The 23,964-nt window shown below is 45.1% G+C and overlaps 1 protein-coding gene and 1 pseudogene across 6 annotated transcripts in view; one reads left to right on the forward strand and one right to left on the reverse strand.

Moving 5' to 3' along the window:
• ATP6V0A1 (ATPase H+ transporting V0 subunit a1) overlaps window positions 1-23,964 on the forward strand; it is a 55,332-nt gene that overhangs the window by 23,274 nt on the left and 8,094 nt on the right. For 3 of the 5 annotated variants that reach the window (XM_082603250.1, XM_082603252.1, XM_082603254.1), the window contains exons 8-19: window positions 584-666; window positions 1,778-1,871; window positions 4,535-4,747; window positions 7,185-7,335; window positions 8,226-8,365; window positions 9,191-9,348; window positions 9,787-9,877; window positions 11,970-12,088; window positions 12,640-12,856; window positions 13,434-13,541; window positions 18,758-18,865; window positions 19,830-19,847. In XM_082603250.1, the coding sequence (XP_082459376.1) occupies window positions 584-666; window positions 1,778-1,871; window positions 4,535-4,747; window positions 7,185-7,335; window positions 8,226-8,365; window positions 9,191-9,348; window positions 9,787-9,877; window positions 11,970-12,088; window positions 12,640-12,856; window positions 13,434-13,541; window positions 18,758-18,865; window positions 19,830-19,847 (1,500 nt within the window). The remainder of the gene's footprint in view (window positions 1-583; window positions 667-1,777; window positions 1,872-4,534; window positions 4,748-7,184; window positions 7,336-8,225; window positions 8,366-9,190; window positions 9,349-9,786; window positions 9,878-11,969; window positions 12,089-12,639; window positions 12,857-13,433; window positions 13,542-18,757; window positions 18,866-19,829; window positions 19,848-23,964) is intronic. The other 2 variants (XM_082603251.1, XM_082603253.1) reach the window with 1 other exon arrangement.
• On the reverse strand, window positions 16,874-17,454 carry LOC309793069 (large ribosomal subunit protein uL15-like; annotated as a pseudogene). Its single transcript has one exon. The product of its transcript is annotated as a large ribosomal subunit protein uL15-like (transcript).

Raw genomic sequence — 23,964 nt, forward strand, 5'->3', positions numbered from 1 at the left:
CCACTGTAGCTTATTTTCTTCATCTTTCCTTCTAGCCTTTGCCTCATACTTCAGGTATAAACTTGGTATTTGGAATGGATTGCCTTCCTCCCTGCCCACAAGGTGTAAATGGGCATGAATCATGAGATTCTGCATCAGCATTCTTCCCAACTACTCAGTTCCTTGTAGTTATTCAGCCCCCTTTATCTGGAGTTTCTAAGCATGGGAATAGGCAGGAATGGCTTCCTTCTCTTTGCTCTTCTCTGTACTTATGTCATTTAGGCAATATAAGATGTATTCAGTTTAAAGTTGAATTGGTAAATAGGGCTAAATTCTTCTAAGAAGAGAATCATCTTTGCATCCATGTCAATCTCCTGGTTGAGTTGAAAAACAAGTACAGAAAGATTTTTGCAAATCAGAGGTTACAGGGCAAATGTTCTCGTAGTGGAGCTTAAGAAATGGATTGAGGGTAGTGGTTAAAATACACAGTTGCCATATCCTTAAAAGATTCCAGTTGTTTCTATATCACCAAGAAAGTAAGTTACTTAAGAAGTTTTCTTCTGGATTGTAAGTCTGAATTCTTGGTTTTTGGTTTGGGGCCTAGGGAGACTACGTGCACAAGTCTGTGTTCATCATTTTCTTCCAAGGCGATCAGCTGAAAAACAGAGTCAAGAAAATCTGTGAAGGGTAAGAGGAAGGTGCCTCCCCTGAGGGTGCATCCAAGCCACCTATTATTAAGCCTAGAGAATAGAGAAACACAAACCCTGTTAGTTCACCTTGACACGGTGAATATATCTTTTAATAATGTTAAGGTTATTTTAAACAATGAGAAATGGCCTAAGTTTATTTTATTTTTTATTTATTTTATTTATTTTTTTGTTTTTTTTTGTTTTGTTTTGCGGTACATGGGCCTCTTACTGTTGTGGCCTCTCCCATTGCGGAGCACAGGCTCCGGACGTGCAGGCTCAGCGGCCACGGCTCACGGGCCCAGCCGCTCCGCAGCATGTGGGATCTTCCCGGACCGGGACACGAATCCGTGTCCCCTGCATCGGCAGATGGACTCTCAACCACTGCGCCATCAGGGAGGCCCCCTAAGTTTATTTTTTTAGACTGTCAAAATCACAATTTCCTTTTCTTAGAAAAAGTAATTAGGACTCACAATTTATAAATTCTACATTGTTCTGGGACAATGGGTCTTCATACCTAGCAGTGTACCATAGGCACTGTGCCCTTAAACTCTTCTGAAATTCTGCTCATGAGATCTTTTCTCCATGCCATTTTTCTCCAGCAATTTATCATGTAATTTGTATCACCGTTTCTTTTTCTTTTTTTTTTAATCTAAAGGAATTTAATAGCTACACAGAATGTCAAAACAGTTCACATGCTGCTGCTCTATCTGTAGGCTCCTTCCCATAAATAGTTATTATTATTATTATTATTATTATTTTTTTTTTTTTTGCGGTACGCGGACCTCTCACTGTTGTGGCCTCTCCCGTTGTGGAGCACAGGCTCCGGCTCCGGACGCGCAGGCTCAGCGGCCATGGCTCACGGGCCCAGCCGCTCCGCGGCATGTGGCGTCTTCCCGGAGCGGGGCACGAACCCGTGTCCCCTGCATCGGCAGGCGGACTCTCAACCACTGCGCCACCAGGGAAGCCCAAATAGTTATTATTGATTAGTGCATCAGTCTGAACGAATCCCGTTTGGGTCCTTCTCGTAGGTTAACATTACGTTCTGAGATTGCTTAAGTCGGCTACGGTAAAGCATTTCAGTGTTTCTCAGGCTGCGTCTGCACTTCCAGGTTCCGGGCCTCACTCTATCCCTGTCCCGAGACGCCACAGGAGAGGAAGGAGATGGCTTCTGGAGTTAACACCAGGATTGACGATCTCCAAATGGTACACAGAGGCCCGGAGGGAATTTGTTTTTGTGAAATACTACAGTAGAAGACCATTCTTCTCCGTTGAAACACGAATAGTTAGTTGATTAGGCACCTGCAGCAGCCCAGGATACATTTCTTTTTTTGCTATTTTTAATTCATTCCTTGAAACTTTTCCCCAGCTCCCATGCGGAATGACTTAAAAATGGCATGAATCATCTTCAAATAGGACAGGGATGCTATGCTGCTGAAATCGTTGTTGCCTAGAGTATTCAGTCCCCCTCCTCATGAGTCTGAGATATTTTTATAGTAAAGTATGCTTAGTTAAGAAAAAAAATCAAATAACATAGAAGTACATATCAAGTCAATTCTGCCTCACACACACTGTCTCCAGAGCAGCCACGCTTAACAGCTTGGTGTGTATCCTTCTGGTCACCTTGAATCTGAACCACAGAGTCTAGCCAGTGAGTCCTGGTGTAACTCTTGTACCCAAGAAGAAACGTTTACCAAATTGCAGTGTGTGTGGTTTGCACACACCATGGTTGTCAGGCGGTTCTAAGTAGGGAGTCGTGATTTATGCACACATGGAAGGAAAAGGGTGCCCAGTTGGAGCTTTGTTCCCTATTGAAAGGATGTGATGATTGCCCCCTTGAAGCATCAATAAACATACTTAATCCCAAAGGCAGTTCTTTCCAGCAGTGGCAAATTGTCAGAGCTAGGTTGTAACTCCCATTTCAGCATCCTTTCTCATCTTTCCCTCCCACCCCCTTTGTACGTGACCCACCGACTTGACCCGTTGCCAGCTCCTTTCAGATACACTGACCTGTTTAACCAAGGGAAGAGTGTTTTTAGAACTGCTGGTGGGTGATAAGCCATGCTAGTACATTCTGGGTTCTAGGACTGTTCTACCCCCTGCTTATGAGGTAGGCTTGTGGTAGATTTTGAAGAGCATGTGCAGTAGTCGTTATAAATGACTAGAATCTGATTTTTAAAACACCAAACTGTGTGAAGTAAAATTTTAAAAGGGATTGAATACCAAGCAGTGAGATGTGTGGGCGTGGGCTGGTGGGGAAAGAGAAAAGCAAATAGAACATTGCTTGCAAGTTTATTTAGCATCCTTCCAGAAGTTTAAATAGTAATTGTGAAATTGTCAACAACCAGGAAAGAAAGTAGCTTTGTTCCTTTATTCTCAAGTGATCCAAGAGTTTCCCTTAGCATGCCATGGCTTTTTTTTTTTTTTTTTTTTTTTCTTTTTGCGGTATGCGGGCCTCTCACTGTTGTGGCCTCTCCCGTTGCGGAGCACAGGCTCCGGACGCGCAGGCCCAGCGGCCATGGCTCACGGGCCCAGCCGCTCCGCGGCATATGGGATCCTCCCAGACCGGGGCACGAACCCGCATCCCCTGCATCGGCAGGCGGACTCTCAACCACTGCGCCACCAGGGAGGCCCCTTTTTTTTTTTTTTTTAAACCTCTCATGGAAGTTACTTTCTACTGCCCAAGACAGTTTCTCAGGGAGCAGTGACGTTTTTCCCAAACTGACTTGAAAAGCCAGCTATGATGGAGACTTGAGCTAAAATGATTAATGTATAGTTTTTTCCTCTTCAAACAAATGTGGAGATTTAAGGTAGATTCTCATGTGCAAGTGTGCATGGTGGGGTGCTTGCCCAATTTTGGCTTAGCCCCCTCTTCTGCTATAGAAATCTTAAATATTTGGTGATAAACATGCGGCAGTAGAACGTAAAGTGTTCCTGGCTCTTCCTCCCACTCTATTCTTGGCAATGTGATTCCTCCGAGGGCACTCTGTACTGGTTTCCAAAGCCTTCTTTGGGGGAAAAGAAGCCTGACAGAAGAATCAAGCCTTATCTGCTCCATGCTGACCGTGGTATGTGGCGGTGTAAATCCCCTCTAAAGGCCATGGTGTCTCCTCCCCCTGGCAGGCAGCCTCTCTTTTTTTTTTTTTTTTTTTTTTTTTGCGGTATGTGGGCCTCTCACTGTTGTGGCCTCTCCCGTTGCGGAGCACAGGCTCCAGACGCGCAGGCTCAGCGGCCATGGCTCACGGGCCCAGCCGCTCCGCGGCATGTGGGATCTTCCCGGACCGGGGCACGAACCCGTGTCCCCTGCATCGGCAGGCGGACTCTCAACCACTGTGCCACCAGGGAAGCCCGGGCAGCCTCTCTTGGCAGAGGCAGATGCTGGTGTTCAGCAGTGCCTCTGTCCCTCCAGTCCCTGAGGCTGGCTTATGTTCAGGGCGTTCTGCCGCTTGCTGTTCTTAAGTAGGGATTTGACAACTTGGTCAGCTCCTGGGCCTGTGATGCTGACATCTTTGACTCTGAGTTACAGGCTCCACATGGAAAGTCATTGCTCTTTAGCAAGCCAGATAAAAGCCAGTGACCTACGTTGTTCTGCTGTGGATTTTGTGGTAAGATTAAATTTAGAGAGAAAAGCTAAAAACCATTTTCTCAGGTTTCTCTTCAGCTTGAAGCTAAATGAATATGAATGTTAGTCATTGGAACTCTAATTTCTTATAATTTGGCCAAAAAAAAAAAGAAAATTCTAGCCAGAGGAAGAAAAAATCCAGATCCCCAGCTGCCCTTCTCGGAAAGCTGTGCCTCTTTGCCTTCATGTCCTGAAATCCAAGACTGGTGTTAGAAGGATCCCTGTCTGCTCCTTTCTCTCCCAAAAGGTTTTGAATCAAACGGAGGATCACCGCCAGAGGGTTCTGCAGGCAGCTGCTAAGAACATCCGTGTCTGGTTCATCAAAGTGCGGAAGATGAAGGCCATTTACCACACTTTGAACCTGTGCAATATAGATGTGACCCAGAAGTGCCTGATTGCGGAGGTCTGGTGCCCTGTCACTGACCTTGACTCCATCCAGTTTGCGCTCAGAAGGGGCACGGTGAGTCCCCCACAGCTAGCAGTGCAGCCTACAGCCAGGAAGAGAGGATCCCATCCACAGTAACATGAACCAATTACATTTTTATGGCATTTTTAGTCTCACAGTTCTTTAATATACTCATCTTGTATCCTGACAGTACATTTTGTATATGCTTATTTTTCAAATGTAGAAATTGCAGTTGAAAAAGAGATTAAATTATTTGGGCATATACCCATGATCCTTCAGGGTAGCTCAAAATCGGAACATTTCCTGATACACTCTCTTTGTCCATTAGACTAGTTCCATAATATAACCCTCGCAGTTCCATTTAGTAGTTAATTAGAGCTACTGCCCTATCCAAAGCACTGATCTAGGGGCCAGGAGGTACAGAGATGTAAAAAATAGGCCTTCAGGTATCTTATGACTTATTTGAAGAGGCTGATGTGCATACAACACAGTCTGTTCTAAGAGTAGTTTATGTGTGTGGAGGGAAGGAAGGCACTAGCTTTTCCAACTAGGATGATCAGAAAAAGCTTCAAGAAGGTGGCATTTACTCAGGGCTTTGAAGAATGGGTAAGATGTCGACTGGCAACAGTGAGAAGAAAACAGTATGGACAAAGGCAGGAAGTATAGTGTGACCATGTGTGGTTGGGCCAGAACAGGAATTGTAATGGGTGAGCCGAAAGAGCAGGAGGCAAACCTAGGTCAGGGAGACTAGAACCTAATTGTCAAGGGTTGTTTTTTTCTGTTTTGTTTTTTTAATAAATTTATTTATTGATTGATTGATTTTTTGGCTCTGTCAAGTCTTTGTTGCTGTGCGTGGGCTTTTCTCTAGTTGCAGCGAGCAGGGGCTACTCTTCGTTGTGGTGCATGGGCTTCTCGTTGCAGTGGCTTCTCTTGTTGCGGAGCACGGGCTCTAGGCACGCAGGCTTCGGTACTTGTGGCACACGGGCTCAGTAGTTGTGGCTCGCGGGCTCTAGAGCGCAGGCTCAGTAGTTGTGGTGCACAGACTTAGTTGCTCTGCGGCATGTGGGATCTTCCCGGACCAGGGCTCAAACTTGTGTCCCCTGCATTGGCAGGCAGATTCTTAACCACTGCGCCACCAGGGAAGTCCCATGAAGGGTTTTTAATACCAGGTTAGTGGGTTTAAATTCTATCCCAAAGAGAGTGGAGAGACATTGGAAGTTATTTAGCAGTGAAAGGACATGATCAAAACGGTTTTAAAAGAGTAGTCCAGGGACTTCCCTGGCAGTCCAGTGGTTAGGACTCTGTGCTTCCACTGCAGGGGGCCCGGGTTTGATTCCTGGTCAGGAAACTAAGATCCCATATCCCACATGCCTCGAGGCATGGCCAAATAAATAAATAAATAGAATAGAATGAGTAATCCATTGATAACATCTGGGTTGGACTGGGGAATAGAGAGAGTTTACAAGTAGGGGTTCCGTTAGGAGGTTATTGTAAACACAGAGCAGTAAGTGATAATGACCCCTGCAGTAAGACTTGGCAATGGGAAAAGCAAATGATGAATTTGTGAGACACTCTGAAGGAGGTATCAATTGGTATATTAGGTATTTAGCAATGTGTAGAAGTACAAGGAGAAAAGATTAAAAACGTTTCTGAGGCATCAAAGCTGGGTGGCTGGTAGAATAGTAGTTTCATTGATGGAAGTAAAAGTTCAGCAAGAGAAACTTATTGATCGGAGAAGGATGATAAGTTCAGTTTCAGTCACATTGAGGGGTTGGACAGAAATCCACATGGAAATCTCAAGCAGAAAATGGGATAGGTTCTCAAAAGAAAGGGCAACATGAAAGAAATGGGTTGCATGAGGTTGGAAGGGCATGAGACCTCCAAGAGAGAAAATAAGGAGCTAATAATAGAACATGGGGGGCCCTGCAGTGTTACAGGCAGGGGAGGAAGAGCCAGCAAAGAGACAGGAAAGGCATGGTTGGTAAGCAGAAGAGGTAGCTCTGCGGTGTCAGGGGCTTGCATATAAGAGAAAAGACCTTTGGATCCGGTGATGAGCCAGCCACTTTGGCTAAGTGTGCTCTGCCTGACTGCAAGGATTAGGGAGTTCAGAGTAGGTGGCGGAGGAAGAAAGCCAGAGAATAACTTTGCTTCCTCCGTAAAAGGAGAAGAGAACGATGACACTTGTAGACAGGCAGATAAGGATGTCTCCAGAGGAGGTACCACAGTTTCTTTGGTTACATATTTTAGAATTTTTTTTTTCAAGGTGAGGGTAGTTTTCCCGAGACTTCATTTAAATCTTTCATTGTAAATTTTATAGCTAGTTCCATTTTCCCCAAAGACCAGAAAGCTTGAGATATAATTTACATAAAAGAAAATACACATATTTTACGTGTACTGTTCAATGAGTTTTGATAAATATATATGCCTGTGTAACCACCATCACAATTAGGAGGGGGACCTGATTCTGAAATACATGCTTTATGTTTCCCAGGAACACAGTGGCTCCACCGTGCCCTCCATCCTGAACAGGATGCAGACCAACCAGACTCCCCCAACCTATAACAAAACCAACAAGTTCACATGTGGTTTTCAGAACATAGTGGATGCTTATGGAATTGGAACTTACCGAGAGATAAATCCAGGTAAAAAAGCTTGACTCTTTTCCCTCTTAGAGGTTTTATTCTTTGTTATTTCTTTCAGTGCCTCACTCTGAATGCAATTGAACACAATTGGCTTAAAACTAAAGATGTTGTCAAGGCCTCAGCTGTTGTGTATTTCCTGTGAGGAGGTGCCTGTTTGGATGCAGGGAGTGAGGTTTATCGCTGGGTGGCACCCCTTTAGGAGGTGGTTTTATAGGAGTTTTATAGGAATGAGCTCCGTGGATTGGATTCCTCTCTTTGCCCTCGCGGCTGTACAGCACCTGGCTTTCTCTTGCACACCATTTGCTGGAACTGCTTTAAGCAAAAAGTTTTTTCCAAGGTAATTGATATTTTAAAAGAGCTTCCCTGTTCCAGGTTAGACAGAGAAAATATAGCAGTTGTTGACCATTTTAGGCACAAGGCAGATTTCTCCCCTGTTCAGAGAGTTAATGATTAAATCCAGAGTCTGAGAATTCATTTTCAGTGGGAGCCTTCTGCAGGACCTGCTTTGCTCCAGGTTCTGGGCTTTCTCCCACCCACCCAGTGGCTTTTTTCAGCTGGTTACTATACAAGGGAGGAAAGCTGGCCTGCCCCAGGGGTGAGAGAAAAGAATCAAAGAACAAACCACACTGGTGCCAAGGCTAGAGACAAAACTTTCATTTCCTGTGTGGTTCTTTGTTGAAAATGCTGGCAGTAGCTGGGATGCCACCAGAGCTGCTTTGTGAGGCTGTGCAGATCCTGCCGTGAAAGTTATCCCCTGCGAGTCCCTCTGACCAACAGCTTGGGAATAAGTCACCTTATATTGATCTTAGATGACAGAGAGGGATGTGATATGTGCGGAATTGCTGCGGTTTTCTGTACTTGGTCTTTTTCCTTCTTTGGTTTCTTTATAGCTCCATATACCATCATCACTTTCCCTTTCCTATTTGCCGTGATGTTTGGGGACTTTGGCCACGGCATTTTGATGACCCTTTTTGCTGTATGGATGGTGTTAAGGGAGAGCCGGATCCTCTCCCAGAAGAATGAGAATGAGGTAATGTTTTGTTTGTTTTTGATAGAAACTCAGAAACATAAGATAACTGTATTATTTTCTTGACATATTTCCAATATTTTTCTCCTGTAATCTTTGGCTGCTTACTACTATCATTGCCTCTTCATAGGGCAACACATTTATAATCATTTTGTACAGACAGAGGATAATTCAGTCTTTCTCTAGCATGATTGATGGAAGTGTATTTATTATTTTTTTGTTTTTCATTTATTGAGATATAGTTGACTGGCAATATTATATTAGTTTCAGGTATACAACATAGTGATTCAAAAATTTTATAGATTATACTCCACTTATAATTGTTATAAAATATTGGCTCTATTCCCTGTGCTGTACAATATATCTTTGTAGCTTATTTATTTTATACATAATGGTTTGTACCTCTTAATCCCTTACCCCTATCGTGTCCCTCCCCACTTTGCCTCTCCCCACTGGTGACCACTAGTTAATTCAAGAACAAGGTAATGTTTAAGTTACATCTGTGTTGGTCTGAAACTTTATAATTTCTCAAGCATTCATTATGAAAATTATGATCTGGAAATCTTTGATCCATGAATTTATAGAGAAGTTATAGAGACTGTTTAGAGAATAGAGAAGTTATTTTCATTTTAACACTAAAGAGGTCACGTGCTGTGAAAGTAAATTTCTCGTTAGCGTTGTATTTTGGTCTTTACTTCAGGCTCTCTGACCCAGAATGGGGTAAGAGTGGTGTGAGAGGAAGGGTCTAGTACATCCTAAATAACACTGTTACGACGTTAGCTGCAGCTCATGAGTACATTGCATTGACCTCTTTCTCCTGGCTCCCAGATGTTTAGCACTGTGTTCAGCGGACGGTACATTATTCTGCTGATGGGTGTGTTCTCCATCTACACTGGCCTCATCTACAATGATTGCTTTTCCAAGTCTCTTAATATCTTCGGGTCATCCTGGAGTGTGCGGCCAATGTTTACTTTATACAACTGGACGTAAGTTGCAAAGAAGCTGAAAGTCAAAGCTTGTTCCTTTCGTGTTCAGCTCTGGTTTTCCAGACAAGTGGTAAACTAACACTTCTTTAGGAAGCGGTTGACACTGTCTCTATTCCAAAAGAATGTAGTGTCTCCTCTTATTTATGCTGCAGCCTGGGAAGTGCTTTGTGATTGGTTCAGCATTGTTAAGGAACATTGATTCCTTTTGTAAGTTAAAAGCGGGTTCCCCAATTTCCCTATCTGGACTTGTATGTGTGTTTAATTTTTCTTTTTGTTATCTCTGATCCCTTCTTACTCTCTGATGCTAACCCCTCCTCTTTTATTGAAGAGACAAAATAGCTATAGTATCAGTGGTTTCTTTGGGGATCAGTTTCTGGACCCCAGTAATTTCCCTCTCTTGAATAAAAAATAAATGCAGCTTTTCTCCTAACATGGTAGGGAAGAGACGGTTCGGGGGAACCCTGTCCTCCAGCTGAACCCAGCTGTCCATGGAGTTTTCGGTGGACCATATCCTTTTGGCATCGATCCAGTAAGAGCACTTCTTTTCTATATGTCTGACACCAAATGTTTTAACTGAAACCCAGAAGTGAGAGAATGAAAATGAAGATAAATAGTTATTTGGGTTTTAGTTAACATATTTTTAGAAAACCTCAGTGTATCTGTCCAGAGCACTTTAAAACTGCAAGATATCGAGATGCCTTGGGGAGCCAAGTAATTTTTCCTGCACTGCTTATTTTAGAGGTGGCTAATAATACTGACTCTGGGAAGATTGATTTTCAAGACTCCTTCCCAGTTTATTTTTGTTTAACTTAGTTTGGTTTTTATTTTTAGCAGATGTTTTAACAGAGAAAAATAGCTCTTTTCTATGGATTTTAGATTTCCATTCTTATCTTTATATACTTAGACAAAAACTTATCCCAGAATTTTATTTTTTTTCAAATACTTAGGCAAGAAAAGTGTGATCCAGTCTTTTGTGTTATATGCTTAAACAGGGGAGGCGGGGGCAGGGGTGTGTGTGGAATTTAAGCCTAAAGGTTAGACTGTAAGGATTACAAAATTCCAGAGGAAAAGCAGATCATTATGGACCAGAAAGATTAAGTTTCTTGTAAAAAATGGGAATTAATCTGGCCTTTGAAAAATATTTCAGATTGTTATAGGTGAAGAGAAGTGTGTGCAAAAGCATAGATGTAGGGAGATACAAAGTTAATTATTTTAATTATTATAGAAATTAATGGTACTGAAATGCTTACTATGGCTCAGAGACTGTACTGAGCCCTCAACATGTCTGATTTATGCCCAAACAATTCTATCAGGTAGGTATTGCTATCTGTATTATACAGATAAGGAAACTAAGGCTTGGAGATATTTAATAAGATTTCATATGTGCATTTAACAGATGTTTACTGAATCCCTATTGTCTGCAAGGCATAGTGCCTGCTGGGGGAAACACATAATTCTAACACACAGCTCCTGCCCTCAAGTAACTTGGAATCCAATAATAATATTATCTCACATTTAGGTAGTGTTCTGTAGTTACAGAGGTTTTTTTTTGCAGACATCTCATTTGGTGCTTACAGGGTAGATACTGAGTTTAAAGTGCCTGTGGGACACCCGGGGATAAATGTCCATCAGGCAGTTGGAGTTGCAGAACGTCAGGCAAGACTGGGGCTGCAGAGAGAACCAGCCACAAGATGTCAGGTTAGAGGTCACCGAGGATGAGCTGTTCATGAGGAGGCCAGTTCAGAAAAGAAGATGCTGGGCTAGATGGTGGAAGATCTGGCTTATCAGGGTACAGAGTTTGCACTTTATCGTAGAGATGACAGTAGGGGTTCTGGGAGGTTTCAGCACAGGGAATGACTGCCTCGGAGTCACGATTTAGGAAACATAATCTGATGGCCAAGTGGAGGCGGAACTGTCAGGAAAATTTTACAGGCATCCAAGCCTTAGGTGACAAAGCATAAGGCAGTTAATGTTTAAAAATAGATGGAAGGACAGCACCACTGGGTTTCAGTCAGCAAAATACAGATTGTGGGAGCATCTACAAGGTAAACGTCCCAATTTCTTCAACAAATCTTTTGTAATGAATAAAAAGGGAGAGCTGGGAGGAGAACCTCTAGAGGCTTAAAAGCTGTATCAAGCAATCATGGTGTATAGACCTTGTCTGGACCCCACTTTGAATAAGTGAATTATTTTTAAAAGTATGGATACAATTGGGGAAATTTGAATACTAACGATTCCGTGGTATTACAGAAACATTGTTCATGCTTTGGGGTATGATAACAGTGTTGTGGTCATGTTTTAAAAATGAGTTCTTACCTTTTAGAGATTCATACTGAAATATTTACAGGAAAAATGACATAGTATCTGGACTTTGCCTCAAAATAATATGGAGGTGGGGAGTGGGTTGGGGATATGATGAACATCATTGACAAGGAGTCAGTAAATAATCGTTGAAGCTGGGCCATAGGCACATGGGAGTTTGTTATCTTATTCTCTCTGCTTGTGTATATGTTTAGCATTTTCCGTAATTAAAAAAAACACAACTATGTTTTAGAATAGGTGAATATTTTTCCATTTGAGAACGCTTTGTAATGCCTTTTTGTTTTCTTGGGTTGTGACAGATTTGGAACATTGCTACCAATAAACTGACCTTCCTCAACTCCTTTAAGATGAAGATGTCTGTTATCCTTGGTATCATCCACATGATGTTTGGAGTCAGCCTGAGCCTTTTCAACCATACGTGAGTCACTCTGTTTCATCGTAAGAATGCACTTAGTTCAGACAGTGCTTTTGCCTAAAGAAATCATAACACCTCTAAGGAGGGATTAATAACTCAGAACACTGTTCTATGTTAAAGAAATGCTTTTATAAAAATCTCATTTGTTTGAATGAAGCTTGCTTATTAATATTAGTCCCTTAACAATGTATAGTCGTACTCAAGATCTTTAAAAAAACCTTGTGTAATTTTCCTCAAAATGAGAGTTATGTTCTTTTCCCTTGATGTGTAACTCACATAAACTTATGAACTGTGGTCTCAGAATGTACTAGATTTTCCCAACTCTTCCTCATGAGAGATCGATAGGGGTGGTATTGGAGCTGTTCACGGTCCAAAAGTTTGGTAGTCATAGTTAATCCTGCTTGTTTCTGTTGCCTCCAGTTCTTCTGGCTTTTGCTTCTTCAAATGATATACATAGAGTTGAGGGAGCATTAGGTAGAAAATCTAGTATACTTGGTATAGGGGTGACCCTGGGTCTGTTCACCTTTAACATTTTTTTCTCTCTTACTTTTTAGCTATTTTAAGAAGCCCCTGAATATCTACTTTGGATTTATTCCAGAAATAATCTTCATGACCTCTTTGTTTGGCTACTTGGTTATCCTTATTTTTTACAAGTGGACAGCCTATGATGCTCACACATCTGAGAAAGCGCCAAGCCTTCTGATCCATTTCATAAACATGTTCCTCTTTTCCTATGGGGACTCTGGTAATTCGATGCTGTATTCTGGACAGGTGCGTCAACCCAGAGGTAGACTGTCTTAGGTGGTTTTCCTAGGTCAGGAAGCCAGATGTTTCTGTGACCCTGAAAAAGCTTTAGGGACTTCCCTGGTGGTCCAGTGGTTAAGACTTTGCCTTCCAGTGCAGGGGGGTTGTGGGTTCGATGCCTGGTCGGGGAGCTAAGATCCCACATGCCTCACGGCCAAAAAACCAAAACATAAAACAGAAGCAATATTGTAACAAATTCAATAAAGACTTTAAAAATTGTCCACATCAAAAAAACAAAAAAACAAAAAAAAAGGCCTTAAAAAAAATCCCCATCAGCCACACATCCAAATCTAAATTCAGCCCATCCTCCTCCTTTGGGAGGGTGAGCTGTAACTTCTGAATGCAGAAAGGGTAGAATTTATAACTCTCATCCTATGGGACAGTCCTGGGCTTTGCCACAACATCTGCTAATTATTTTGAGGAACTGGATTGTGTTATTTATTCATAAATCGACAGGAAAGTACTATTTTAGAGGGAATTTGTGCCGGAGTTGGAAACTGCACATTTGATTAATGTGATGTGCCTTGTCCTTCTTACTTTGCAGAAAGGAATTCAGTGTTTCCTGGTAGTGGTCGCGCTGCTGTGTGTCCCTTGGATGCTGCTGTTTAAACCACTGGTCCTTCGCCATCAGTATTTGAGGAGGAAGCATTTGGTGGGTGTATTTCTGTTGCTGAAAGTTTACTAGACTTTTTAAGATCAAGGCAATTCCTCAGTGGATATAATGAGTTGTGCATAACCTGTATTCTCTTAAAATGCATTTGTGTTGTATCCCAGCATGAACACTAGACCTGCTGAAATGAAAAAAACCAAAACCAAACATGTAATTGCTGCTCAGACATCCAGATTCAGCTTTGAGTAGCCCAGGTAGTGAGAACAAGTCATAAGTTTTTACCTTTCCTGATCACGCTTTGCTCATGTTGTGCTCAGCAAAATCCAGGTCTGGGCCTGTCTCGGTGCAGCATCAGCCACAGCAAGGCTGCAAGAGCTGCAGACAGGTGAACCCACTCATGTGGTTTGCCTAGGCAACCACAGGGCTGACGCTGAGATATTTTCTTTTAAAATGAGACCGTGATACTTTCACCCAACCAAAACATCCGGGACGGGGAAAGATTTGGTTTAAAGCACATTAACTTTTTTCTTTTTAAAAAACAGCAACATACTTGTGTTTACTTAATGTATATATGTGTGCACCTGAATTACACACACACATACACACATACACACACACACTTAAGATGCCAGATGTCCATTTCTGGCTATGCAATAATGCTTACTTATTATATTGCCTGGTAAAGACCAAAAGATCTTGTTGCGTGACTCATGCAGCTGTTAGATTGTGACTCCTGTTGGAGAGCGCTGAGTTACAAGACCTGCCTTCTCCCTTTTCTGACCATCTTCATCCTTCCATGTGCCCTCATTCGTCTCCCCTTTCACTCCCTCCCTCCTTGGTTTCCTTCTCCCTTCCTCTTTTCTTCCATTCACTACCAGGAAGGGGCAACCTGTGGGGGCCCCAGTCAGCCCACCTCCAAGCCAACAGGGACTAGAGGCAGCAGCGGCTGCAGCAGTGAGTGAATTAAAACCAACAAACCATCACGTTTTGTTTAAAGAGGTGGCAAACAGTGCAGCAGAATTCTTTTTAACTATATCGAGAGCATGGGACATGTGTGCTCTTGGGAAGTATGTCCTTGGTACTCATTGAGAGGATGACAGAAAAGATTTCCACCTCTTAGGAATAGATTCTGATACCATCTTTACCATTGGTCCAGTACGTTTCCATTCAGTATGTAAGTACAGTCCTGTCTGTGGAAGCAGGGCGGTTGTTGTACCCTCTCCAAGCCCCATCATCTTAATCCAAGAGGGCAGCTCTTAGACTCATCCACTTTCATGTCTGTATTTTGTGACCATGTACTGGATGGATTTTTTTTAGCATGGAGTGAGAACATCTCTGTGATTCTTGAATTGATTTCCCTGCACTTTAAAGTTCTGCTTCAGAGTGATGCTTGGACATTTGGTCCACTTTAGCTGTAACTTACTCTCTTTCCAGTGGAAGCTTGTATGTGTCTGCTTTTTTGTGAGAGACTCAGAAGCCCTCATGTCCTCAGCTGTTCATTGAGACCTCCACCCTGCCATGTGTCTCGTGTGTACTGTGCATCTGGTGTAATAACCAAAGTCATCTTCTGTTTTGATCTTTCCTTCTTCCAGTACTAGCTCGTGATTCGGTAACAGCACTTTGAATGTTAAGCATTTCAATATTTGTCCTTAAAACATCTCTTAACCAAAATCTTATAATGAACGAATATCAAATTAGCCCAATCTATTCTAGGTGATGAATCTGTAATACTTTTTAAATCTCACCAGTAGTGATTACTCATATACTATTGTGTTCTAGTAGCGTCATACTCCTTTAGATATATGAAATATTTAGATGACGACTGTTTCCTTCATGAGGTGTTCCTGAACATTTTAACTCAGAAAACTGCTATAATTATTCTTCCAGGACTAGTTTTAAAAGGCTGATATTTTGGATCAGAAGATACTTAAATGTTGCTGCTTAAAATTATTTTCAAATGGGGACTTACTCTCTTCTTTCTAATGAGAGGAAAAAAAAAAACCTTAAAGCACATACTGTCCACATATTGGCGTTCTTCTTTCTGCTAGTCTTAGTTTATTTAAGATGTGCTTCTGCTGCATCAGTCTTGATGCTTTTAAGTCTGGCATCCTCTTTTATGAAACTAACCAAGTTAAAAGTCCCTGGTCTGGAAATCTGCATATTCAGAGGGACTTCTTAGCGCACTGGTTCTTTAGCAGCTAAACATCTGTTTCTGGAGGGCAGCCCAAAGGTATCAGGATGATCATTCTACCACGGAGGTCCTAGATCCCTGACCCCAAGGGCTGAGGACATGAACACTGATCTGTTTTTGTTCTGTTCTCTGTCCTCTTGGTTGTCTGTAAGCAGTGTATCACAGTTTAATACTTTCTTTTCTTCTTTCTGCTGATGTGTGTCTCATCCCCCTTCCTGTAACTCACATCCCCTCTGTTCTGAAGGGACACTTATCCGTGTCTGGCTGGGAGGTTTAACCTGTCTGCCCCTCACTTCATCTGCTGGTTGGGGAAAGCTTCAGAAATGGCTTTCTGCTTTAGGCCTTAAAGCCTAAAGCCTGCCTCCTCGACCCTGGGATCCATCCCAAGATACTCTGGAGTCCTCTCTTGTCACCAGGGTGGTGCAGAAAGTGCACCTGTGTTGCACCTTTAGTCCACCTTTTGTGGGTTGTCAGGTGTAATATTTGCATGACCTGGAGGTGCCAGGCGCTTCAGCAGTTCCCAGATCTGACTACACATCAGAATCACCTGGTGAACTTTAAATTTGTTTCTTAGGGCATTAAGACAGAACAGACAAGTGGAGGAAGACATAAAGATTGCCTGTAATGCCATGATCCAGACAACCCCCAACTGACATTAAAAACTAAAATCAAAGCAATAGGTGCACTTGGTTAGAGATGCAAATAGTACTGACTGTGAAAGCCTTCCCAATCCCCAGCCCTTCTCCCCCACCTTCTCCTCCAGGGTATTGTTAACAGGTGGGGAAGTTTGCCTTAAAATTTTTTTCTGCAGATCTCAGCATGTATCTATCATCTGTTGATAGAAATATGTATATGTGTATGTACATATATATTTAAAACACATTAGCAATTGTGTTTTAAATTGTAGCACTCTGCTGCTCCTTGATTAGGTTTTTTAAAATTTAGTGTCCTTAGAGATTGTTTCGTAGTGATACTCTTACAGTTGCCTAGCATTCCATAGAACATTCTGTTGGATGTGCTTAAATCATGTAATCAGTCTCTTGTTGATGCTCTGTTGGTTGTTCCCAGTTCTTTGCTATTCCAAATAACACAGGGAACGTCCTTGTCCTTGTATCTTGATAAAACTTCACAGGCACAGATGTTCCCAGCAGTGGACTTGCTGTCTCAAAGGGTGCATGCATTTTTTTTTTTTTGCGTGCCTTTTCTTTTTTTTTTTTTTTTTCACTTGTCATCATTTAATGAATCTCCCACCATGTGGCTTCAAGCTACCAGGACACAAGCCCCACCCACACCCTTAATCTTCTCCTCAGCTCTTCTGCTGAAGAATTTGGCCTTCACGATGACAGCCTGCTTTGGGAGCTTTCCTTTCCCCAGAACTTTGTAGTAGCCTGATTGCACCACATCAGTGATAGGAGCAGCTCCAGTCTTGTTCTTGGCGGCATTTACCCGTGTCTGCTCACTGACCAAGGTCCACAATTTATCAAGGTTGACAGTTGGGCAGGAGCTCTGGTCCCTCTTTAAGTGGTAATGCCTCATACCAACTTTCCCAAAGTATCCTGGGTGTTATTTGTCGAAGTTGATCCTGTGGTGATGCATGCCACCAGCATTACCGCGGCCTCCTGGGGTCTTCCGGTGTTTGCCGATGCGGCTGTGGCCGTGGCTCACGTGGCCCCTAAGTTTCCGGGTCTTCCTTATTCTGGATGGCATGTTGGCGGCCGAGACCAAAGAGCTGTGCATGCCTTTTGCATTTTGATAGACACTCGAAATGATCATACAGTTTGTACTTGGGGAAATATTTTTTTAAATACAGATTTTCTAGGCCCCACCCCAGACCTACTAAATTTACAATTTCTGGGGGTGGTATTTGAGAATCTCTGCTTAATGAAATGCAACTTTCAAGGTGATTCTGATGCAACTGGTTCTCTGACCACTGCTAGAAGAAGAGAGAGAATCTGCCCAAACCCTGAGGGTTGATGGTCGTATGCTGTGGTCATAGATGCCCACCAGAGGCGAAGCTGCGAGTAGGGACCTTGGGGCAATTGACCGAAGCTGTGTGCACATTCTTTGCGCTGCTTCTCAGAGGCCATTTTGCAGGAGAGTGGTCTTTGAACTCTTGCCTTGTTTGACTCCCCTGACAGAAACCACATGAAGTGGGTCTTGGAGCTGTTTCTTCAGCTCCTTTTCACTCTGTGGCAGGTTAGCACTAAGTGGTATCTGTCAGACTTAACCCCAGTTCTGCCTGGTTTTCGTACCCAAAAAGTCCTTTTGCCTCAGTAAACCCAAACTTTTCCAAGTCAGGTTGACTTAGAAATCCTGGTCCTAGGGACCCTGCTGAAAACTGCCTGGGGAGTGAGAGGCAGCAAGCAGCCAGTCAGCATCCGCCCACCTGCCTGTGGAAGAGTTGCGTTAACACTCCAGAATCCTCCATTGAAGGATAGGATCAGGCTTTTTTTGGTTCTGTTTTGTTTTATTTTAAGTCAGTATTCTCTAGCTACAAGCTAATGTACATAAAGCTTTTTTTTCTTCTGTGACCTGGGAGGTCCTTTGTTCCTGGGCAGAGACCTGGTACATTTCAGGGAGAGGTTGCTGGAGCTCTCGGGCTCCTGTTGCCATCTAACAGACTGGGTTGCAGTCACCATGTCATTTGGCTGTCCTCCCTCTTAGAAAGTCTAATCTTTAGTTCCAGAAAAACTTAGGCCATTGAACTCTTTACAGATAGAGCTGCGCTTGTTAGGAGACTTTGTTCGTATTAAGCTTTTCATGCAAGCAGGACTCTGAGTCGGTGTTGGCCAAGGCAAGGTTGGTGTCTCTTGGTGCAGCAGGAACTGCCTGTTGCCTCTGATCAGGATGAGGTGCTACACGTAGTTCGGGTTGGGCCTGGGCGGTGGTAGTTGGGATGGGAACAGTGGCTTGGTTTTACTTAGCTGTTGGATCAGTGGGTTTTGTTTTTGTTGTTAGAATATATGCTTTTCTGAGGTTTGTATGTACTAACCATCGCCCTTCCCCACGTCACAGAATGTCACATTAAAGCCCAGGCAAATTCTACTCTTTCTGTTCATCTGTGTAGGGAACTCTCAACTTTGGTGGGATCAGGGTGGGCAACGGACCGACAGAGGAGGATGCTGAGATTATTCAGCATGACCAGCTCTCCACCCATTCAGAGGACACAGAGGAGGTAAGATCAGTGGTGTGGGCTTCCTCTCCTCCCTCCTCGGGTCAGCCCTAGTCTTGTGTCCCTAAGTGGCCTCACTCCTGTCCGCTCCTTGAAAAAATGAAAAGACTAATACGAGGATCAGCTTGCTTTCTGGACCTCTTAGGGCACTACAGCTTTTTCCAATGGTCCCTGCTCTGAACTCCAGGTGTTGCCTGCAGAGCCCGCAGCAGTTTTGTTCTGTTGTCCGGCTTCCTGAGTTCCAAGCGGCCCACAGTACTCTGCACGCAGATCTCAGTTATCGACTGCTCTCCTCGGGGCCGAGGCAGAGGCGGCCCCAGCGCCCCAGCTCTTACTACCAGAAACCCAGGCCACTTACGGCGGCTCCTTCATCCCTTGCCCCTCCCCAGAACGGTTCCTGTTGGAACTTTAATCACTGGGACTTTTGAAGTCCTGTTCCACTAATGTGCTCTTGTTGCAGACATGTTATTGAGCCTTTTAAAAATGTGACTCGCCTACTTTTTAGCCAAGTTTAGTCTAGTTTAGCCAAGCTAGACTTTTCCTTAAACCACCATTGGATTTTTAAAAATCCAATCTCCTTGCCTGACCGTTCGTACCCCGAAGCCTCTGAGCTGAACTTTTGAACCTCATCTATTCAGTATATTCTTTTTAAAACAAATAGAAAAGGAGTTGAGGACCCAGGGGACTGGACTTTGCAGTCTGACTGACCGCGTCTGCTATGTGTATGACTTAAAAAAAAAAAATTGCAAGGCTTGGGATGCCTTTTAAAAATTAAGTATCAACACTCTTGGTCCTGCTGACTTTGCTCTCCGTTTATGCTGAGGAGGCTTGCCTCCAATGTCAGACCATTTAACGTTCACAATCCCCACGCCCCCACCCCCAAGAAGCAATCAGTAGCCTTGTGCTCATGACTTGTGACCTTGTGTGTGGCATGGCTTCCCACTAAGTGTAAATTTGTGTTTTCAAGCCTACCGAGGATGAAGTGGTAAGAAACAAGCTGGCTTTAGCTTCATGTTTATCTGGGGCTTCTCTTCCCGTCCTTGTGATCACTCTGCTGTCCCTGCTGCATCCTGGGGCCACACATGACACCCATGTATTCTGCATCTCACTGGCCATTTCTAACCAGTTTGTGAACCCGTGTTCTGAAAAAGCTCATCTCCATTAACTGCATCTCATGTCAGTCACCTCTGTCTTTGTTTCATTGACTTTGCTGATCTAATGCCTTGAGAATGGCTTTAAAGGAGCTACAAGTAATGTCTGCACTGGCATTCTTGAAGTGACTCCCTTTGGGAGTTAAATCCCATTGGCCCCTGCCTTCCTCTCCTGTGTTGTTATGTATGGTCGCTCTGCCCCGGGAATAACTGTTTCCTCCCTGCTCCTCTGAGTGCTTATGGGAAAGCTCGCCCTTCCTCCCTGTCTGAGATGCAGCCAACCTCTTCCTGCTGCCCTCATCGGCTTGATGATGCTTGGAATGAGAATGCTGGACGTTCGCTTGGGGTCAGCTTTACCTCCACGTGACCCAGTTGGGAGGTAGACAGTTTTCAAAAGGAGGCTTTGCCTCTCAAATGCATCCCAGAAAAAACAATCCATCTGTGTGAAAGGAGTTCATATTATACCAGTCACACATAGAGGACAACATATTTAGAAAGTTGGCTAAATATTCTGGCCACAGCCAGAGTAGAAGGCCTTCTAGCTCAGCAGTAGTTCATTTAGCAATATACAAGTTCTGAATTGGGTTTTTAATAGGCCTTGCTGCACTGTTTGCATCTTCCCCCCAAATTTCTCTCTAAAATACCCAGACCTGTCCCTTTTCTGGCTTTCCTGGTCCTCTCTAAGGGGGCAGTGGGATGGGAATGGGAAAAACCTTTGCTGTTCTGTGTGAAAGCAGACAGTTGTCGGTCTTCCAGAAGGCCGGAGAGGCTCCTTTGCTGGCATCTAGGAGCTTCTGTGTTCCTCTGGACCACTCATCTGTGCAGAGCCACAGGCTGAGCCGCCTGGAAGGTGTCTGTCAGCATAGTCCTCACTTGTAGCCACGTCCCGGGGGAGTTGACATCCAAACAAGATGGACTGGAATTCAGCCTTCCCAGTCTCTGGCCCCCCAGCTCCCTCAGAGGTTCAGTTTCCCACAGCGTCCTAAGTAGTGAGGACATTTTATCATCATCAGGTACATACACAGTCTAGTTCTCTACAGCCAGGTTTAGATAACTGTCTCAGTTACCTAAATATGTCACCGGTGGAAGCAGCAGTCCCTCTCCCTGGGGCATGGACAGTCCAGCTGCAAACCAGAGCCAGGCTCATCAGTTGTCGGGGAAAGTTTTGAAGGCTGTAACCACTCAGCAAGGGTCAGTGGGACCTCTCCCCACTGTGTCATCTCGCTAGGTGCATTCATCCAACCCATCCATTCATCCACCCTCTATGTGCCAAGCACTCTGTTTAGAGCTGCAGGAACTGAGAGAAGAAAAACAAGTCCTTGCCTTCAAGGAACTCCCAAATTTAGGACACAGTCTGTGATCAAGGTGTGCCCAGGATGCTGTGGGAGCACAGGAAGAGGGCACCTGACAAACACTGGGGTGGGGGTAGGGAAGAGGAGACCTGGAAAGGAGTCCCTAAGGAAATTAGTGCTGAGGTTAGTTTGGTCACGCCGGCGTCTCTGTGGAGGGAGAGAGGGAGGGAATGCGGATGCATCAGTGTGTATAGCTATCATAAAGATACAGAGGCCTGCGTCATCAAGATACATTTTGGTGATAAACAAGTATTCAGCTTGGCTGGAGCTCGGAGTCAGGAGTTGAGGGACTGGTGAGAAGTGAGGCTAGAGGTTGGCGGGCACCAGCCATGGTAGAGCGTTTAGGTAAGAAGGAGCGTCAGAGGGCAGTGAAGCTGGAAGTGACACAGTGCATGCCATTGCTGAAATGCCCTAGTGGAGGGTAGCCGGTGTGTTGGATGGGGGAGGGGCACAGTGTGAGAGGAGTCGGGAAAGAACTGGGAGGCTTGAAGGCATTTGCAGTGGGAGTTGGAAAGGAAGGGACCAGTATGAGATGAAGGAGGTAAAAGCTGCAGGCCCCAGTGCCTTCATGAATGCCGGCAGTGAGAGAGAGTGAGAAGTCGGGCTCGACTTCCAGCTTTGGGCGCCTGGGGTACCAGTAGTGACCCCTTGTTCGACGTGGGACGAGGAGTAGAAGTAGGTCTCGGTGGGTCAGAGGAGAGCAATCGCTGAGTTCAGTTTGGGTGGCGTCGAGTTTGACGCACCTGTGCTGCAGCAGCAGGAGATGTGGCACAGCTGGTTGGACACAGGCAGCACGGAAATAGAGGTGTCCATTTGTGAGCCCCTCCCGGCGAGGCCGCTGAAGGCCCGCGTGGCAGTGCTACAGGAGAGACGTTAAGGGCCGAGGCAGGAACTCCAGCACGTGAGGAGGAACCAAGGAGGAGGCTGAGAGGGGCATCCAGAGGCGGGAGGTGAGCCTTCCCGAGAGGGAGGAGGACGAGGCACTAGTGGCGGACACTGCAGAGGCTCAGGTCACGGACGTCTGTTAGACCTCCTGGCTGGGAGGTGAGGGGAGCGTGCGAAGGAGGTGTGCGGGGCCGAGAGGGCGCAGGAGGGGAGGGGTCGGTCGTAGCGGACTCGCATGGGGCAGTGACGGACTTCTAAGCGCTTGCCTGGGTTTCTCACTTAATTCTCGCCCCACTTAATATCTCCCCCCACTACGTAGATAAGAAAACTCACCCAAGGTTGCAAAGCAGGAAGTTGGGAATGGAGGAGAGGAAAAAGCGAGAGCAGTGGCTGGAAGGGAAGCTGTTCATGGGAGAAACTCAAGGTGGAATAAAAATGCTGAAAGGGGCTGGTTCTGAGGGAGCCCTGCACTCGCTTCTTTCTCAGGGCTCTTAGTTAAAGCCCTGCGCTCCTTGGAGCTGGGGGCCTGTCCTTCCTCAGAACATGGGCTTTGGTGCGACGGCCAGCATTGGTGGCAAAGAGCTCTTAACAGCACGTTGGGGTTCCGGTGACTGTGATTACCCTAGTTTTCAGAGTAACTAGGAGACTTGGAAGAGCCTGCTTCAGAAGAAAAGCCCAGAAGTACTCTGGGTGTAGATAGTCAGAGGTGAAGGGAAATGAGGCAGAAGCCCAGACATGGCGAGTTGGAGCTGGCCCCTCTCCCCACTGGCCGTGCCTGTGAGGCCTGGGCCGTTAGCGCCTTACCAGCCAGCCCTCCTCTCCTGGCCCCATGTGATTTCTCAAGACAGTTCTTTCTGGTATCTTTTGGGGGTGAAGTCATGTGAGTCTGCAAAGAAACTGGTGAAAAATAGACTCTGACCTGTGGGCAGGGCAAGCTGGGGAGGCCCACTGGGCAGTGGCCCTGTGCTCCTGGAGTCTGGTCTGGACCACGTGGGGAGGGGCGGGGAGGCCCCTGGGAGGGGAATGGCTCACCTCCTGGCCTTCAGTGGCTGCGGCCCCACCCAGGAGAGTGAGGCCCGGAAGCATGCCTGCGGCTTCTCAAGCAGCCCGGCTTGGAGCAGCCCTAACAGGGAGCTCCCGGAAGCTCGCTCCAGCCCCTCCGCTTTACGCTGCAGATAATTTCTGATGTGTTGAGACAAAAACTGGAAGAAAGGGAGCGTGAGGAAAACAGAAACAACAATACACGTTCTGTTTAGTCTTCATCCACGTGTCCAAGTAAGAATTTGTAAAACTTTTGCTAAGACGTCCCTGTGCGATCTTTTCAGAAGTCTCAAAAGTAAAAGGAGGTTATCTTGCCGCCCACGTGTTGTGAAAATAAGAAGTGGCTGCAGAGGTTTAGTCTTCTCCAGGCGGTTTCCAGCCTGGTGGCCTGTCCCCTGACGTACGACCCGGGGCAGAGCCCTTCCTGCCCTCCTGGCTCATTCAGAGGAGGGTACTCCGCTCCCAGGCACCCTGAGGTGGAGGTCAGCCAGAGCGGGTGCTCCCAGACCGCCCTTACCTCGACACGCAGCCACTCGGGAGCTGACAGCCTAGTGGGGAGAAAAAGCAGATGTGTTGAGAAGAGTCTCATTAAGATGTAGTTCATTAAAATGTGATGTATTGAGGGGCATGGAGTGTCCCAGTCGGGGGCTCAGCCAGGCAGGATTTCTGGGGA

This window comes from Mesoplodon mirus, assembly GCF_964341445.2.
Source record: "Mesoplodon mirus genome assembly, chromosome: 18".
NCBI classification, from domain to species: Eukaryota; Metazoa; Chordata; class Mammalia; order Artiodactyla; family Ziphiidae; genus Mesoplodon; species Mesoplodon mirus.